This window comes from Crocodylus porosus, unplaced genomic scaffold, assembly GCF_001723895.1.
Source record: "Crocodylus porosus isolate Cpor-Errol unplaced genomic scaffold, CroPor_comp1, whole genome shotgun sequence".
NCBI classification, from domain to species: Eukaryota; Metazoa; Chordata; order Crocodylia; family Crocodylidae; genus Crocodylus; species Crocodylus porosus.
The window spans coordinates 37863770-37883716 of NW_017728951.1; the positions used below are offsets into that span (position 1 = coordinate 37863770).

A 19947-nucleotide genomic window follows, 5' to 3' on the forward strand; every position below is an offset into this window, starting at 1 on the left:
ATGGTAATTAACTTCCAACAACCCCCGTAAATTATTACCCACAACTCCTGGCTCAGGATAATTAACTACCCACTAGCTTAGGGTAACAAACTACCTTCTGTCCATAGCCCAGGACAACTACCAATGAGAAGCTGGTGATAATTCAATGTCTACAGCCTGTGGGTGACTACAGTGCTACCTATTGCCAACAACCCAGACTAGATAAGATTCTACAAATAACTAACAGCTTGCTCAAGGAAGATTAACTACTCACAGCAACCAACAGCTACCTACCTGCCTATCTAAAGTCCACTTGCCTCTACCCTATCACAAAGTCACTATCCATAATTCAAGGGTAACTACTTACCTATTCTATATATCCATGGGACAAGTGGTTCTCTGGCACCCATTCCCTATTGAGAATTACTTGCTCTCAGCAACTAGTTGACTGATACTGCCAACTGCTCACTGAAAACCAAAAACCTACTACCTGTAGTCCTAGGGAATTTCACCTTCTAATCTGGGGATACATTGGTCACATACCACAATCAGTTTCCAGAGCCGGGAAGAATATTTGGACAGATGTTGGTCCCCATTACAGCCCCTTTTGCATCACCCCAGCTGCTTAGAGGGCCTATAAAGCTGGCCATTTGTGTGTTGAAATCTTTAGATGATGGAACTCTGAGATCGGTCTCATTTGTAATGAGGGCTGGCTCATCCTTCCACAGACTGCAGGATAAGAACAGCACACAGAAGATGCAAATCAGTTAAAAAAACAGAAATCCACATACAGATTGGTTACAATTCAAAGCTGATCTAAGCTTGAGAAGTGATTCCTCAACACCTTAAACAATGGCTTTTTGGAAAAGCTAATTCTAAAGTACAGACGAGGAGAGGTCCTTCTTGACTTAATAATACACAGGGGTTAGTTTAAGAAATAACTGACTTGGAGTAACTCAGTATCAGTGACTATTATATAATGAAGTTCAATGTCCTTATGGGCAGGGATCATACCAATAACTCACAGTAGGACAAGATGGTCACAAAGGTCCTTATTCCTAATGTTGGGGAATTCAGCTCCTCAGCATGGAAGCAGTTTACCCAAAGGAGGGGCACATATCCAAAGAAAGAAATCATGTGGTAAGGAAAAAATTAGTAGAGTAGAAGTGCAAGGTGCAAGAGATTATTCAAGCCCATTGAATATCCTTCCAAAACTGAAAATCCATCCATATTAGGGCTTAAGCCAACCTCTGACTGTGGGGGAAATGTCCTGTGAAGTCTACTGGGGCATTCTGTAGTGTTTCTTGCACCGTCTTGTCAAACATTTGGTACTAGTTGCTTTCAGTTTTGGGATATGAGGACGACTGATTTACTGCAGTCTGGCAAGTCTTATGTTCTCATGTTCTAACTCAACTGGAGACAACATTTTCTTTTCTTCCATTTTTCTGAGCAGGGACAGGGACATCCCCACACTGGGAATCCAGATGGACCCAGTGGAGGCGCAGCCAGGCCCAGGGTTAGTGAGGACCTAGTCAGGGAACTTCTGGAGGGACTAGATGTGTTCAGAACAGCAGGTCCCAATGATCTCCACCCCAGAGTGCTAAGGGAACTGGCAGAGGTCATTGCGGGACCCCTGGCACAACTTTATGAGCACTCATGGTGCTCTGGCGAGGTGCCAGAGGACTGGAAAAGGGCCAATGTGGTCCCCATTTTCAAAAAAAGGGAGGAAAGAGGACCCAGGAAACTATAGGCCCATTAGTTTTACCTTGGTCCTGGGGAAGCTCTTTGAGAAAATTATCCAGGAGCACATCTGCAAGGGACCAGCAGGGGAGATTATGCTTACAGGCAATCAGCATGGGTTCATTACAGGCAGGCCCTGTCAGACCATCCTGGTTGCCTTCTATGACCTGGAGGGATGTAGGCAGTGGGGCTCCCCAGGGCTCGGTCCTTGGGCCCCACTGTTCAATATCTTCATCGGCAATTTGGACAAGGGGGTGAAAAGCACCATGTTCAAGTTCGCAGATGACATTAAGACATGGGGAGAAGTGAGCACGCTAGAAGAGAGGGAAAGGCTATAACTAGATCTGGACAGATTACAGAGGTGGGCGGATGAGAATAGGATGGGTTTCAATATGGACAAGTGCAAGGTACTGCATCTGGGGAGGAAAAACCGGCAGCATACCTACAGGCTGGGGAACTCCCTTCTCATCAGCACAGAGGCAGAAAAGGGTCTTGGAGTCACTATTGATTCCAAGATGAACATGGGCCGCCAATGTGAGGATGCGGTCAGTAAGGCTAACCGCACCTTGTCATGCATCCACAGATGCATCACAAGCAGGTCCAGGGAGGTGATCCTTCCCCTCTATGCAACACTGGTCAGGCCGCAGTTGGAGTACTGCATCTAGTTCTGGGTGCCGCACTTCAAGAGGGATGTGGACAACATGCAGAGGGTCCAGAGGAGGGCCACTTGCATGATTGGGGGGAGCAGGGTAGGCCCTACGAGGAGCGACTACGGGACCTGAACCTGTTCAGCCTACACAAAAGAAGGCTGAGAGGAGATCTGGTGGCCACCTACAAACTTGCCAAGGGGGACCAGCAGGCAATGGGAGAGTTCCCTGTTCCCCTGACCACTACTGGGAGTTACAAGGAATAACAGTCACAAGCTGACTGAGAGTAGGTTCAGGCTAGACATCAGGAGGTGCTACTTCACAGTCAGGGTGGCTAGGAGCTGGAACCAACTTTCAAGGGAAGTGGTGCTCGCTCTTATCCTGGGGGTCTTCAAAAGGAGGCTAGATGAACTCCTAGCCGGGGTCGTTTGACTCCAGCATTCTTTCCTGCCCATGGCAGAGAGTCGGACTTGATGACCTGCTTAGGTCCCTTCTGACCCTACCAACTATGAAATTATGAAACTATAGACCTTGACCCATGGAACTTGAAATAGAAATTAGGATGCCTAGTGGAGAATTTGAAGAGTGAGCATCCAGAGACTTAAGCACAGACAACATGAATTTATTTTAAGTACATCAGAAGCAGGAAGTCTGCAGGAGGAGTCTCCCTGCTGACCAATCAAATACATCTTACTGGGATATCGTCAAATGTTCTGACTTGCCAAAGAATAAAATTATCCAGTTACCTTCCATGTATGCTCCAAAAGAACCCTGAGGCTGGGTCGTCACCACTAGGGTTCTGATTCTTGTGTTAATTTTCTGTTATGAGGATGCCAAAATGGAGATATGAGACTGTGGGTAGATATGAGCAGGAGTATGGCTCATCAGAGACAATAAGGAGCTCTCTAAAGAGAGATTTATAGTGGTGGATGGCAGTGTGAATAGAAAGGGCCACCTGCAGAGCTGGTCAAAAAACAGTATTTCCTATGGGATCCTATGGGAAACTCAATATCTTGCAACTTGTTTTTGCCTTATATCAGAATAGAGTCGAAATACATAATGGAACAAAATATTCTGAAATAGTTCAATCAAAATAAAATGTTTAAGAAACATCAAAATGTAATATATGTAAAATATATTGAACTAAGAGCTGATGCAAAATTAGATAAAATGAGAAAGTCAAAACGTAACACTGCATTTCTGTTTTGAATGATCTCAGTTGGCTCCTTACATCAGACTTGACACATTCCCAGGAAATGTTTCAATTTTGGTGATATACCCTCTTCTAAAGAAAACTGTTTGACTGACTGTAGCTAAATGCTTTGCATCTTATCAGAAAGATCCTACTGACATCAATGGGGTTGCACTTACGTGACTGAAAGGAGAGTCTGTCTCCCTTTGTGATGTGCACTTGCAAAACAGGTGGCCGTGGGTGCAGATATCTTTAAGGCTCGTGCAAACACTGCCATAAGATCTGTCCTTCACTTGCAATCACTTGTTGTCATATTTGCAGTTTATGATAATAGCTGCAACTTAGACTCACAGGCTCTAAGGATGGATGGAAGCAACTAGGTCATGAATCTAATCCCTACCAACCCACCTACGCCCTGGAAGGGCAAGAGTTAGTCCCTCAAAGGAAGACTGATCAGGTATTAAATTAATGCTACCTGAATCTGTACATGATCCAGGCTTGGGATGCTTGCTTAGTGACAGAATACCTTTCTCCCCACTGTTCCCCAGAGAAGCTGTTAGCACCACCTTCATGTCTGCTGGGGCTTTCTGCAAACCCCACTGGAAAGGTAGGCAATGTCTAAAAGGAGCTAGAGTTTATGCAAAGCAGCACAGAGCCTGCAGAGGGCTGGCGGTGGCAACGGTGGGGAGTCGTTAAACAGAATCCAATGCTGATGAGGAAATTACACTTGTTTCATTAGTGATTGGGAAAGGCGATAGCTCAGTTCCTCTTGGTCACAGTTGAGCTCAAAAGCTCATTATCCTGCTGCATGCATGCTTTCACTCCCCGTCAATAAACACCGTTTCCAGTGGCTGCCCTCCCTCCTCCCCAGCTCCCCATGGCTGGGGCTCTTTCTCCTCTACTTAACCTGTGGTTCAGGATCACTATAAGCAGTTTAGGGTGACAACACAGAAGAGAGAGAGAAGACAAAACATCAGAACTTTTCTCTTCCCTGAAGCAATCCAAAGAAATGAGCTTCACTTTATGAGGCAGCACAGGGCAGAAATACACATCAGGCTTGCTTCTTCCTTCTCTTTGGCCCAGTTTGATCCCTGGTGTAGTTTGAAGTGGTAACTCACCTCAGTATTGTTACATCAGGCTCTGCTTGACTTTCTGTATCTGTACTGTCTCCTCTCTCCTCGTCGTCATCCCAGCCTCTCTAGCAGGAATTTATGGACACTTCTCCATCTGTTTGCCAGGGTTTTCAGTGCTGGGTGTTTCTGAATACACAAGCAATACAGGGATTGCCTTTAAACAGCCAACATCTGCTAAGTGCTCCCAGTCAAGAGACCTGTGATGCTGTCCTGTTTATTCCTATATACATGGAGATAAGAACCACCATAGCTGGGGTGTCTTGGACACCATAAGGCCATGGTGATTCCTGATACATGCTGCCTTTTTGTGATGACTATATGCTTCTTCACTGCTTAAAAATGGATCAGATCCTCAAAAATCTTAAATCAGTATAGTTCCACTGAGGGTCATGGATTCTATTTCCACCAGCAGAGAATTTGGCCTGTTGATTCTCATGTTCATGTGAATGAAGATGTACAGAGATTAGAGTGTAATGAACTGAAATCTCTTCAGCAATTATGTCACCGGTATTTAATATATCTTGCATTACCTCCCTTAACCTCCTTGCTGTGGGTGTCTATTAGTAGACCTAGATTCTTTGTACATGCACTGTTTCTGTAACCAGGACTCTGGTCCCAACAGGGAACAGACAGCAAGTCATTATCAAAATGTACATATCAGTACCTATTGGTTACTTTCAGATTTTGTTCACCTATTAGGCATGTAAGTGGTCTTAAGAGCCTGACTGTGATTCTGTTGTTCTATTCAAGTCCCTGAAAATCTATTAAGGCATCAGTGGGAAGAGCCACCCATTAGCTGTTTTTCATAGACTCAGGGAAGGTGGATCAGAAGCACACTTAGGCACCTAAGTTCACTTACATGCCTAATAGGTAAAATAGACTCTGTTCCTCTTTCAGTGTCATTGAGTACACATAGACCTTCCCAGTTGGCATTGAGCTTTCCCTGCTTCCATTAAAGGGAGGTTATTCTCAGACAAGAGACTTTTCAAAACTGGCATCTCCTTACTCAACAGATTAATGGGCTTTACAGCCAAAAGAAACTGTTATGATCACTTACCTATTTGGACCTCAGCATATGTCTTTCAGTTGTATCTTCTCAGTTACAAGACTGTACTCCCATTAGTCCCCCCAGAGCCAATACAGCTAAAAGAGACATGCCAGCTTCTCTTCTGTCTTACACCCCATAAAACCAAAGATTTAAGGTGAAGCTGCAAATTTTGGCTCCTGTTCCAGATTTCCAGGACACCACATAGTTCATAAGCATTTTGGTTTGGACCAACAATCTGATGAAGAAGAGGCAGAGAGAACCTAGCTTACCTTTCAGGCTCTAGGCAGCACAAGCCATGCCGGCAAATTAGAAAAATCTTTTTTCTTTGAGTGTGTTTTGTATGGAAGTTAGTGACAGAATAAAAATGAGGATCCCCTTGAGTCCCCTTCTGGGTACCCCCTGCCTACAGAGGGAGAAGGAAAGAAAGGGTCATGACTCCTAAGAATGAACTAAGACCAGTACAAGTTGTCACTGACCGTGTTGCCAGCTCTTGTGGTATTATGGTGAGTTTCACAGTAGGTGGTGTTTCTCCTGATGTTCCTGCCTGAAGGATTACAGAATTTCAGCTTCAATTAAAAAAAACTTGCTAGCAAGCTGCAGAAAAGCCAAAAAAATGTGTAATATCTTAGAAACCAAAAGGCAAAGAAAAACAAAACGTGCTTTTGTGCTGGCTTGGGGACCTGTCCCTCACATTGTATTTCATTCCCTGTTTTGTTCCTTCCAGGGAGCGAGTTCTCAGGGAACCCATACAGCCACCCTCAGTACACGACTTACAACGAGGCCTGGCGATTCAGCAACCCGGCATTACTAAGTGAGTACCTCTCCCTGCCGCCCACCCCAGCCTCGCGCTCCTTCTGTTTGTCTCTTATTTTTCTTTTCTTTGTTTGTATGTTTTCTGAAAGGGCCTTCAAGTATCAGCCCAGGTGAAAGGCTGTTTTTTTTAGTGCCCATTCTGACATCCAAAGACATATGTCAATGACTTTTCTTTTCTCCACCTGTGGGCTGCCTGCAAACTACTTTGGGTGGGGTTCAGAAATCCAGGGCAGGTTCTGCTTCTCCCACAGGCTACATTCCAGATCAGAAAACCAGCGCGTTACCTTTTTACATGGATTGCTCCACATGAGATCGGAAGTCTAGTTCAGGTTTTCCCCTTGTAATCAGCTTCACCCAGTCTATTCCAGTGGGGGGCAGGAACACAGCAAACTTGCTTCACATTGGAGAAGAATCTATTCCCAATGCATGAGCAATCCACTTTGGCTGAGTCTGTGGGTGGCTGTTAGAGTCTTTCCAGTGGAGATGCAGCCACAGTGCACCTAATACGCACCGAAAAAGTACTATCAGTCAGAGGGGGGGGGAAACAACCCATAAAACTCTTTCTCCTCATGCAGTATTTCTTTGCAAAAGATCAGGAGGAGATTTATTATATGTAAAATAAATCAGCTGTGATAATTAACTACATATTTACTGAGGTTTAACAACTGGGTAATAGATACACATTTTATTCCAGTGTTGTTAAACCTCAGTGAATGTGATCTTAATAATCAATCACTATTTAACTCACATCCAATAACCGGCCAGCAAGCTTTTGTTCCAAATGTGACCACAATCCCAAGCAATGAAACAACAGAGGCTTGTTATTCCTCCCCCAGCTGATGTTGGAAACAGCTCACAGCTCCATGTCATTTCCGCTCAGACAAGCCAAGTCCTAGATACCTGCTGTATGGCTGCAGCTCAGGTAGGGGGTGCTTGTAGGGCAATGCTCACTCTTTACAGCCTCTTCATAGGCAGGGGCACAGAGAAGGGATTTCCTGTCACCAGAAGGGTTGCAGGACCTTACAAGTGGCAAATCTCTTTAGGGGAAATGTCATCCCAGGATGGGTTTGATGGTCCACCTGCCAGCAAATGAGAGTGAGATCTGAGCCCAAAGTTGTTTCCTTTGATTTCTTTTTCTTCTTTTCTTTTCCTTTTTTACCCTTTTTCCTTTGTTTCTTTTCCTTTTTTATTTTATTTTGTTTTGTTTTTTTTTTTTACTGTTTGTCCTTTCAACCAGTCCATTCTTCTCCTGTGTTAACTTTCAGGTTCCCCTTATTATTATAGTGCCACATCCCGGGGCTCCGCACCTCCCACTGCTGCCGCTGCCTATGACCGCCACTAGTTACCATGGAAACCACATGAAACTGCAGGGCGACAGCTTAGGCCTCCATATTGTACCTGTCTGATCAACCTTCTCCATCCCTGGGAAGGGTGAAGAGAACTTCTCCGTTCCTCCCTACCTTCTGCACCCTCCCCTTTGCTGCAGAATGCGCCTTATCCAAGCGCTCACGACAACAGACTGAACAGTGCGTGTCCCCTGCACTTCCCTGCGCTCCAACCCAACTGCTTTCATGGACAATGGGAAGGGCCTGTCCACAGCTCAGTGGCTGCTACAAGCCTTCAGACCACCTCAGCCATGCAAGGTCTGCCTGACTAAGGGGAATTCAAGCAATGCAGCCTGCAAGCTTTGCCTATAGGGGACCCCGTTCTCCTAGGAGTGGAACAGGCAGGATGAGGCAGAGAAGAAGCCACCTGCAAAACACTGTTCCCGAAAGAAACTTTCTCCTCTGGTGGACACTTCAAAACTCTAAAAAAAAGGCCCTGTTGATGACAGCTCTGTTTTGGAGGACAGAGGGGATGTTTGGCTAGAGTGGAGAGGGCAGCACAAAGAGAGGTGACCTGTCTAACAATGAAGGAAAGGACCAAATGACTCCCTGCATCCCCCAAGGGTCTCTCTGTGTGCCTCATTCCCACTCTTCTCCTTCATGTCTTGGCTTCCCCCATGGTTCCGTTTGAAAGCTGACCCTAGCGTGTTGTGACCTTGCAGGCCAGAGTTGGGTTGACATACACGTGCCCAAACACACACACAATTTCTGTGACACACAATCAGCTTGGCCAGGAGGATGAAGCAACGTCAACAAACCAACCACCCGACTGATGAAATGAAGAAATATATAAATAGATATATAAATATAACTGTGTTTTTATGCTTTGTCATGAAGGTCTGTAAAAAGGAAAAAAAACAAAAACAAATCCCCAATTTTCTAAAAAAAAAAAAACCCCAACAAAAAAGCAAAATAAAAAGCCCCTACAAATATAAACCCCAGTCCCCCCACCTGAATGGCAGACAAGTTCCTCTGATGTTTGATACTCCCCTTTCACTCTTGCGTTTCGTTTCCTTTCTGTTTTGCACTAGAATGTGATGGTGGTATGAAAGAGGATGGGATGCCAGCTCCACCCTCCATGGCCTCCTCTACTCCCTCACCTACAAATCGTTCTCTGGGGAACAGTGTGAACAATTCATATCTGGAAAAAAAATTACTGAATCAGCCCATCAGCAGAAGCCCCCAAACAAACATTCTCCAGGCCAGCATTCAGCAAACAGAAACCAAGTCCAGGCACTTGCTCTTACCATGCTTGTAGTGAAAAGGAAAGTGTTGGGTTTCATACAAGCCCACTTGCTTTCCTGCCAGTGGAGATGGACAAATTCAGGACTGATTAGGATTGGTACTTGGTTCCCTAGCTTTTGGCTGTCATGCTTTCATATGTAATCTCTATACCCACTCCTAGTTCAGTTAGCCTGACATCCCGACACCCACTGTCCACATCCCCAGATCCTGATGCCCGTGACATCATTTAGCTGTGGCCTACACCCAGTACCTAAATCCCTGTAACCTAATCTCTACACTAGCTATCTGTAAACCTACACCTTGCCAGCGACCCATATCCCATGCTCCCTCCCCACTGCACCCTCAACCTATATTGCACACATTAATATTTACCCCCTGATCCCTGAAAATTCTCCTAAGGGTAGTCTTTTTGGTTCCCAAGTGACTGGCAAGCACTGCTCTGTGAAAGGCTAATTGCCAATAGAAATGTTTAGTGCTCCTTTATCATCAGCAAACTCATATGCTCCTGTTCTTTGCATTGCTGCTTTCAAAAACTACAAAGAAAAGCTGTGGGCAACTACAGCCTGTCTCCTTGGCATCAAGTCTGCAAAAGTAGATCCTTATTGTTATTTTAGAAAGATTTTGGATAGAACAAGGGGCTGCCATTTATGACCAAAGGCAGGACTGAGTGTCAAACTACCAAGCACGTAAAGATGAACCATGGAGCGTCTAGGCAACCAGAGTTGTGTATAAAACCCCTGTTCTCAGCCTCTGTATGTGGTGTGGCTGTGAATGCAGCTTTCTGGATGCAGGTTTAAGCTGTTTTGTGAAAAGTCCAGTCTCAGTAGAAGGACCCCATTTACCCAGCTCTGCCTCAGAGTAGGGCTGAATAGAAGAGCTCTGTGTGTTCTCAGATAGAGTCACCTAAGCATGGTTTTCTTTACACAAGCGAGAAGGGCCTAAAGTTTTTCTTAGTCCCACCAGGATTATCTCCATTAACTCCAGTCAAGTCACAGGAGTTACTGTCAGATGTAATAAGTCAATGGTGTCACTCCACAACTGTTATTCTGGATTCACTAAGGCTGATAGAGTTTATCCAGATCAAAGTCAGTGCCACTGGGACTAGAATTTGGCCCTTCATCTCATTCTATCTTAAATGAAAAAGAAACACAGGTTGGTCACTGCTAGGAACCACCCCCACTCCCCATCCTTGTACTTTCATAAATACTACTCTCTACACACATCCAGGGTACAGCTGGACTCCAAATAATATGTCTCCAATACAGCTTCAGTTTTCCCTGCTCCAAGTCCAGCTGCACCCAGCACCTGGTCAAGGCCAGAAGCAACAAATCCCGAGCCTAACAACCAGAATACCCTGATGGGGCTAGAAAACAGGAGACAGAGCCATCTCACACTGGGCAACTGGAAGCCCAGAAAGTCACCTCCAGAGAAGCTGGTCGCTGAGAAAGATCTGTTCTGATGACAGCCAGTCACTAGCTTTGGGATAGAAGGGAGGGTAAGAAAGCAGGATTTGGTTGGTTCACTCACCAAATCTGGCTTGATTCAAGCTGGCTTGATTCACTGTCGGTATATAACTCCACTTATATGGAAATTTCCACTGGGCACTAGTTTGGCCTGGCAAGCCTGTAAGATCTGCGAGATGTTTGATCAGGAAAGCAAGAGGAAAGTATAATTATGCAAAGGACCTGGCAGCTTTATCCTCTTCCACCACCTCTTCTGTAGAGCCCCATGCGAATGTACTGAATTACATTTGCCAAAGAGTTTCTTGTGTTGGTTGTTTTGATTTACAGTCGGTGGATGCATTGTAAAGCAGTATTATAGCTAAAGTCTAGTAGCTGACACGGGGATTTATGTGGTGATATTATGCAGAAGAAAACCATCAATATTCATATAGATTCCATTAGACTGGACTATGCAGGAAACGCAAAAATTCTACCAATTATTTAATATTATGTTATTTGCAAAAACAATTGCTGCTTTGTAGGAAGATAATGTGTGTAATGTGAAGGCAATTCCTCTTGTATATAAGTTCATCTCCATCTTCATCATGGTAGTTATTAAAACAGCCTCGTCTCATCCTGTAGATAAGGAACGCTCTGTCTGTACTGTGCAAGTCTCGTTGTGCTCACTGAAAACAAAACTATGTGTTCAATAAAGCACAGCACGAACCCAGAACCTGAGGGAACAGCCGAACCTTGGAAGGACTCCTTCCCTGAGAGCCTGACCGTTGGTTTATTTTAGGTGAATTTTTTTTTCATTTTTCTTAAAAAAATTTACAGGAAAAAACAAACAAAAAAAGTTTTGAAGGGAAAAAATCACTATGCAAAATCTGCCGCTGCATTCCATGCCTCTCTCCTCCATGCTGCTTTCTCTTCTTTCCCTGCTCACATTTATTTCTCTCTCCTCCTGTCCAGCTTTCTCCTTCTCTCTCACTTTTTATGTCTCTCTTTTACTTCATTTCAAGCCATTTTGGAGAGGGAGGCAGTGTTTCCAATGGTCAGAGCAGGTGAATAGGAATTGGGACTCCTGAGTTCTCTTCTTGGCACTGGCAACCTTCATTAAGTCATTTCAGTGCCTTGTGCCTCTCAATTCCCCCATCTGTAAAATGGGAATTTGTTCATCAGGGTGGTGTCAGGCTAAATTCATTAATTTTTGCCAAATGGTTTGAGTTCATTGGATAGAAGTCTCTACGGGTGTGTGAAAGAGTCTTTGCATTAAGGACAATGATTGTCACTGACTTCCCTCTCTTAGGCTGCTGTTTTTTCCCTCCTTTGTAGGTTGTCCTCCATTTCTTTACTCGTTCCCTTTTGCTCTCTTGTCCCTCCTGTCTTTTCCTCTCACCCTGCGCTCTGTCACTGTGTTTGCTTTCTCTTTTGCAAATGGATCAAATAGAAAAAGTAGTACCACGGCCACATCTTTTTTCTTTTTGGGGAAAGACTCTCACGGACTCCTGCAAAACAACATGCTTTGTTGGAAGGAACAGGGACTGCAGCATTCATAACTGGGCAGGACTGGAGGCATGTTCTCTGGAGCTCCTGACTCCTTTCATTTGCTGGCTTCTTCTTTGACCATCTAACAGGATGTCGGGGAATGGGGTGGAAGTGGAGGGTGAGGCAACTCCATTAAAGCAGATGCCTTTTGTGACCTGTAAAAGTTTTGGGTTTTTTTTTTTTAGTGGCAATGAGCCCTGGTGTGTTGAAACAGGGCCAAGTCTGCATGCTTTCCAAGCCATCAGTAGTGATGATTTAAATACAGAGCAAGGCTTCAGAACTATCAGAACATGAATGTGAGGATATTAAACAAACAAAAAAAGAAAAACACCCTGCACCTATCTCTCCTCCTGAATCATATTCAATATCTATTTTTTTCAAAGGAATTACTGAATTGTTGGGAAAAAAAAACCTTTTTTATTTTTTGCCCTAAAGAAATGCACCCCCCCATCCCCCCCCAGAGAAAGAAATAAGACCCAAACCCACACACTTGGGACTTATCTGCTGCGGGTTTCTGTAGGACCCACACAAACTACTGCAATGTGTTCCTCACCTGGGTCCGGGAAAGTGGCAAAAATAGGAAAGGCAGGAAAAAGGGACCAAATAACAGTGACTCAAGGAGTGAAAATGTATCAAGCCACAAACAGAACTGGTGGTGGCCCCTGCCACAAGCTAGCCCCGAGGCTCGGGGAAAGGGGCCGTCGCCAGGTGCAGGGTTGTACCTGTCCCAGGCTGCTGCAGCCGCTCTTGGCTTTTCCTCGTTGCTTCAATTCTGTTTGATTCTTTTTCTTTTTGTGCACATGAGAAATAAAAACAAATTTTTTTTGTATGTCACCTTGGTGGCTCCCGGCTTGTTTCTCTTTCCCTGCTCACTTGCTCACTCACTCACTGACTCTCTCTCTCACACACACACACACACATGCACACACATGCACACACTTCTATGGATTCACCCTGAGGTCTCCAGGATGTCACACTCCTTGCACCTCACCCTTTGGGCACTATGTAAACAATAAACACTACCAATGCTAATAACCATCATGCCGCTTGATGGAAGGTGCTGTACACCTACAAGTAACACATTACAGCAGACTCCAGTCCTCCTGAGCCTCCACTCCCCAGCTTCCCATTCCTGTGTATTGCCAGCGGGATTCCCTCTTCTGCTTATCTCGCTCAATTGACTCCAAGTGATACATATATATTTGGTGTCCCCCTGCACGATAATCAGGATGCGACTGGGTTACGCTCCACATTATAATGGCCTGAGGACCTGGTTCCCCTCCACCCCACTCCAGCCTCCTTATAGTCTTAGTTGAGGGTTAGCATCGCTTTTTCATGGGCCTCCAGGGAGGATTTTTCATCTTCCTAACTTTGTCCAAATACTCAGCCAAAGTGCATGGATGGAGTGGCAGTTATTTGCACAGCCTCAAAAGAAGGGAAGATGAATGACAACTGCCAGGTGACCTGCACTTGTACACACACGCATGCGTGCACGCACACACACACACACACACACACACACACACACACACCCCCCTTTCTGTGCTGTCCTACCTTACAGCTGATTTATTTCCATAAGTGAAATCACTAAAGCCTGATGCTTTATACCTTACTCTCTCTGAATCTTCCCCCCTCTGTCCTCCTCCCTTTCAGCCAAGGTCCAACTCTGAATGCAAAGTCCTTTATCACCCATTTCACCAAGTATAATGTTCATCCTCCACAGCACAAAAAGTTGGAAGCTAATCAGGGTTATTACATGGGCCAAATCCTGGGGCTTTATCCACTTTTTTCTTAGTCCTGACTAAAGCATCTGTTCTTTGTGAAGCTGAGGGCACATTAATGGGGATAGGCCAAGTGACAGCTTAGAGACATGCTTAAGGTTTGGCCAGACAAGTTTCTTTTTTTTTCTTTCCCAAAGAGTCTGTGGCCCACCAATCAGCAGGTACATGTTCACACAGCTTTACTCAAATCAGTGGGTTAGATCTGCAAATGGTCTAAACTGAGGAGCCACTTCAGAGCTCCATGAAAGCCTGTGAGTTAGATCTTCAGCTGCTGTAAACCTGCCTAAAACTTCCATTGAAGTAAACAGGCCAGATCCCCAGTTGGGGTAAAGCAGCTTAGGTCCATGGCAGTCCACACAGAAATCTTTTCATGGAATTGTCTTACTTGTTATTTTAATTAGTTAAAACACTTGTTTTGCTTGCAACTTAAAGTGCTTCTTGGCAGAATGTTGGGGGCCCAAATGCATTTCTATTGGAGAGTGACAAGGTATTGAAAACAAACCTTTTTTATTTGAGCCACAGACCTGCAGTGGAACTGCCAGGCAGCCACTTGGGAGCTGGGGGGAAATCAGGGATCTGCATCTTCAGGGCAGCCTGCCCAGTGATTTGGCCCTGACCTCCTTGAGGGAGAATTTAAACATTAGGATCAAATTAGGATCAAACCAAATTTCAAAATCCTGAAACCTGCTGACAACCTTCCTTCAGCAACTGCACATTAGAGATCCCCACACACCAACCCTGAGCTAATAATGCATCAGTACCAGGATGTGTAACTGAGTAAAAGAGAGGGCACTGACCCATCACCATTCACTGTCAAAGATAAGTGAAGGGTCTAAAAAACAAAATTCATTTTGGTGGAATAATACTCAAATATCTTGTGTCCAGTGTGACTGTCTCACCCATCTGTGCTCCAAATGTGGTCCATGGAGCCATCATCCAGCTCATGGGGCTCCCCATATGTCCTGGAAATTGGCAGCGGGTTAGTGGTAGCATATTAACTGCTGAACCTCTAGAAGCCTCAATCTCCCGTTACTAAATTTTTGGAGCTGTAGAGAGCCTCACAGGCCAGATGACATGGCCTAGTGTGCCAAACTGGGGCAGTGCGCAGGGCTAGTCCACAGTTAGGCCTGATGCATGGCCCCAGACCTGGTGGGCAGGGTTGGACCCAGTGCATGGGGATGGTCCATGGCCCCAAACCTGGTACTCGGGGTCAGTTCACAGGCCGGATCCAATGCATTGGTTTGATCTGCAAGCCAGATCTGCCCTGCGAACTGGCTGTGCCTCACTCCTCTGGCCCATACACCAAAAAGGGTGAGCCTCATTATCCTGCCTTGAGCAAGGGGTTGGACTACAAGACCTCCTGTTTGTTCTAGTCCACAGGTTTCTCTAACCTGCAACTTGTAAATGTTTCTGGTTGCTGAACTCCTGAGGCATCTTCCAGTCCTATTTTTCTATGATTCTATAACATGAGAAAATACCAACCTGTGGCTCTTGCACCTAGCCCCATAATTCTGCCTGAACTAGAGTACAGGTCAGCAACATCTGGCCCATGGCCTGCACCTGGCCTACGAAGCCACTGGTCTGGCCCACAGAGCTGGAAGATTTTGCCTGTGCCTATGTCCATGCCCAGGCACTGAGGAGCTGCACCTGTCCCGCTACTGCTTCTTCCGCTCCCTGCCCACCCCCACCCCAGCTGGAGTGTAGGTGCAGCTTCCAGCTGGTGGGGAGTTGTGCCTGAGCCAAGCGACTTCCAGCAGTGCCCTTGCTGCAGCCAGAAGGTGGGTTGGGGAGCAGCAGCAGCATGGACATAACTTCCATCTGCCCAGCCCCAGTCCAGATCTCCACTGGCTGGAAGCTGTGCAGCCAGGGAATGGGGGACAGGGAGAAGCAGTGGTGGTGAGATCAAGCTCTCAGCTGCCTGGAGCAGACACAAGCAATCCCCTAGACCACATCAGACTAGAGCTGGGTTGTTCCAGCCTGCAACTTGCTGGCTGTTGAACTAGGGCAAATTTTCTGAATGGACATGCACCCTCAGGAGCTGTTTTATTATTAGAGAGTGTCACGGAGGCACTGGGGTGCTCCGTGCCTGAGAAGGAGAGCAGGTGAGCTGTCAGTCACCAGGGCAGCTCAAGTGCTGTTTGACAGAGCTGCCAATCAGCAGGGCAGTGCAGCTGTGGGTTGCTAGGGCAACCAGCTGGCCAGGTGATGGGAAGGGGGCAGGGCCGGGCCCTTTATAACAGCTCAGGCCTGGGCCCAGTAGCAGTTCCTGTTTGGATGTTGCAGGAGCAGGAGCTCTGCAGTGGAGCTGAGCAGCCTGAGTTGGTGGTTGCAGCCTGGCTGTGCTGACTGGCTGCGATGATGCCAGGGATGAGAACACCCTAAAGGGAAGGTATGATTGCAAGCCGTAGAGGGGCTTGGTGTTTGCCTTGAGCAAGGAGGCTCTGTGTTTACGTTGTAGCCAGGTGGCTTGAGTTTTGGTTACAGTTTACACCGGAGGACTGGGTGAGGCTGTAGGGGAGTGAGGAGGCCTCAGGGGGGCTCCCCAGCAGCTTGGGGGTTCCTGGTGCCCAGTAGGGGCATGGTGCCAGCGGGGCACTATTGTTTGCACCGGAGAGGCATGGTGTTTCTGCCGGCGAGGTGCAGCGTTGCGCCGGAGAAGCGGTGTGCGGGGTTTCAGACCCCAGCCTGTAAGGGTGGTGTTTTTGCCCAGTGGGGCGAAGGACCCAGAGAAGGGGCAAGGGGCTACCGGAGCCCCAAGTGCAAGGAGCGCGGTATAGGCCCAGAAAGAGGGCAACGGCCATGGAGAGTGTGGCAGAAACCCGAGAGGGGCGAGAGGCACTAGAGGTGCGGCAGAGGGGCGGGGAAGCCTAGAGGTGGGCGACGAGCCCGGCCCCAGAGTGGGGCGCCGGTAACAGGGTGGTGGGTAGGAGCCCGGCCCAGGGGCGCCAGGCGGGTGATGAGCCCAGGGTGCCAGAGGGAGAGCACCAGACGGGTCAGGGGACCGTACAACGGAACAACTGCGAGGCGTGGGGCGTGCTAAAGAGGAGGTTTGGAGGCACGCATAGCCCCTTAAGGCAGGGGCACATAAAGGTACCCCATTTTGGAGTAGGGGCAGGACCATATGCACCGTTCACCAGGGGGATAAAGGCAGCCTCCCATCAAAACTCATTTTGGATCAAAGTCGTAGCGGGCGAGGAATCTGAGGGTGTTGAGTCCACCTTATGTGACGGTAGGGGGCACTAGGGAGTACACGGCCGCTCCTAGGCCCCACTCCCTCACAGATAAAGAGGCAGGTTCTGCCCTTTTTGCACACACTCTCCTTGCATTGTTTTTTCCCTAATAATCCTCCTGTGATCAGTGACAGTTCTCAAAGGAGGAGCATGGTGTGATTATGAGTAAGGACATGGAATCTGGTCTTGAACAAAGCAGGGGGTTGCTGGAAGGCTGAGACGAGGAACCCTTTCCTTTTATACAGTCTCTTTAATAAGAAAAACAAAGTTGGAGCAATTCTGACAGGACAATGGGGGGAAAAAAAATTTCTTAATAAGAAGCAGGCAGGGGAATCTTTGGAACACAGAAGCATGAGCAATGCCAACCAGCTTGTACAGATGATACACATCCTCAGGTATTAAGTGAGTTAGCGAATCAATTTGCAGGGCCACTCAAAATCAATGCCGAAAGATCATGGAGAACTGGGGTGGTGCTAGAGAATGGAAGAAGGGCAAATGTGATTCCAGTTTACTAAAGGAAAGAAGTGTGATCTTGAGACTCACTGGCTGTGTCTGCATGAGATGCTTTACTGCACAGTAGACTAATCTGTGCCATCGTCTACACTTCACCATCTACATATGCAGGCACTTACTGGGCATGCATACATACCAGGCATACCCCTTCTACACATACATTAAGTGTAATATGTGTAATAACAGGTACTAACTGAATGCACAGTAATTGGCACTACTACACAGTAATACTGGGGCACATCTTTTAAGTGATGCTAATGCACAGTAGACTAATTCCATTGTGCATTAGCACATTAACACAGCTTTCACTGTGACACTAATGTGCAGTAGAATTAGTCTACTATACTTTTAATGTCTTGTGTAGACATGTCTACTGCACAGTTAATTAGTCTACTGCACAGTAAATTTACTGCGCAGTACAGCCAAATAGCATAAATTGCACTTGTAGACACACCCACTGTCTCTCAAATCTCTATGCTGGGCCTTCTATGTCAGTGATTCTCAAGCAGGGTCCATGAGATCCTTTGAAGGCTGTAACAGGGTACAAAAAGGTAAACCTAAACTCATCCCTGCCTATCTGTTCCTCCTCCCTCTCCCCCCACAATGCCCAGTCCCTGTGCAGGGAGGTAAGGCTTGTAATAAATAAATTTGTATGTACACTAGGGCAGTGGTTCCCAAGCTTTTTTATACTGTGGACTGGTAAGTTCACTCAAAGAATGCTAGTAGACCAGGTATAGAAACAATCTAATTTACATATTTAAATTTAATTTTTGCATGGTACAAAACAGAGAGATCTCTGATGTATTTAACAATCAGGAACATCATCAATAAAGGAGACAAAACTTAAGGGGTGCGGCTGAGCTCCTCCATAGTTCAAATCCTACAAGGAGTTGCCCTGCAAGCAAAGATGCAGCTCCAGCTGGGTTGGGGCACCACGGCCCTGGGCACCGGGGAACCCTGCAGGGGAGGGGGCTGCGCAGACAGTGGCCCCCAGGGACCCAGCTGGGGCTGCCCAGGAAAAAGGGGCTCCACTGCCTTCCCTAGGAGCAAGCAGCAGAGCCACCTCCCTGCCCCAAGCATTTCCCCACCTACATCCCCCAACTCCCATCTGCAGACAGGGCTGAGGGGTCCTGCCTGGCCTGGGGTGAGCCCCAGTACCTGCTGCATGAGCAGTGCCTTGCTGGGTGCAGCCACGGCAGTGGGAGCAGTAGAGGGCGCACAGAGCTGGGTGCCTCACTCCCGGGGCTGCCCCACTGCCCAGCTTTAACCCCAAACACGACTCCCCATGGCAGAAGGCATGCCTAGGCAGACAGATGGGGGTCCAAGCCAGGGCAGGCAGGAGAGAGCCCACAACCGAGGGCAGGCAGGGAGCAGTGGCCCAGCAGGCAACCTGGTGGTTGGGAACCTCTGCACTAGGGCACTGCTCAATTCCCAAAAAGTTATGGAGGGGTGCCTGGAAGCTGAAAATGTTGAAAAGTACTGGCCTAGACAAAGTAAAATAGTAGCAGAAAAGAGAAAGGAGTGGGTAGAATCACTGAAAAACTGTGATGATGCTGATGATAATAGCAGCAACACTGGTTTCTAAAGGATCCACGTCTGATTACCATGGAAAGGCAGCTGAAGGTATTCTCTTACCAAATAACCTCCCATGACTCGGGAATTGCCTCATAGTAAATCATGGGAAATTTGTCAGCCCCAATTTTACCAAGGTAGAGCACATACAAATCCTAAGTCAGCTCCTCTGAAATCACAGGTCTGAGATAAAATCATGATTTATTTTTCAATATGCTAAAAGGAATTTGCTAAGTATTTGCCTTCCCAGTTTCCAAGCCTGCAGGGTGCCCACTGGTCACATTTACAACATTTGCCAACTACTCTCCACAGCCATAAGAGTTTTGTAAAGAAGGCTGTCCTCACTTCTGCCCTTGACTTCAATGCCTCAGATCGTACAAGACTCATGCTAACAATGTAAGGCTTGATAAAGCTGCAGACCAAAGGGCTGCTTGTCATAACTACCCTTCCCTCTTCCCCTACACTGCTCAGGGATCAAGATATGGAGGGGAAAATGGCCAGAAAGGCCTTCAAGGAGCAAATGGTGGGAGGGTGATGAAGGGACACTTGTCAGGTATAAATTTAAAATTTAATGAATTACACACACACATACCCTTCCACATACCTTTTCCTTGAGTGGCAGAGCTGCCATTATAGGTCTTTAAATCCCCTCCTTCTCACTATCTTGCCTCTGACTTAA

General features: G+C 46.7%; 1 protein-coding gene across 4 annotated transcripts in view; it reads left to right on the forward strand.

Moving 5' to 3' along the window:
* The window catches only part of PAX2 (paired box 2), a 59837-nt gene extending 48340 nt beyond the window's left edge, over window positions 1-11497 (forward strand). For 2 of the 4 annotated variants that reach the window (XM_019555681.1, XM_019555683.1), the window contains 2 exons: window positions 6464-6550; window positions 7818-11497. In XM_019555681.1, coding sequence (XP_019411226.1) covers window positions 6464-6550; window positions 7818-7894 — 164 coding nt within the window. In that variant the 3' untranslated portion in view covers window positions 7895-11497. The remainder of the gene's footprint in view (window positions 1-6463; window positions 6551-7817) is intronic. The other 2 variants (XM_019555680.1, XM_019555682.1) reach the window with 1 other exon arrangement.
* Window positions 11498-19947: the final 8450 nt, after the last annotated feature.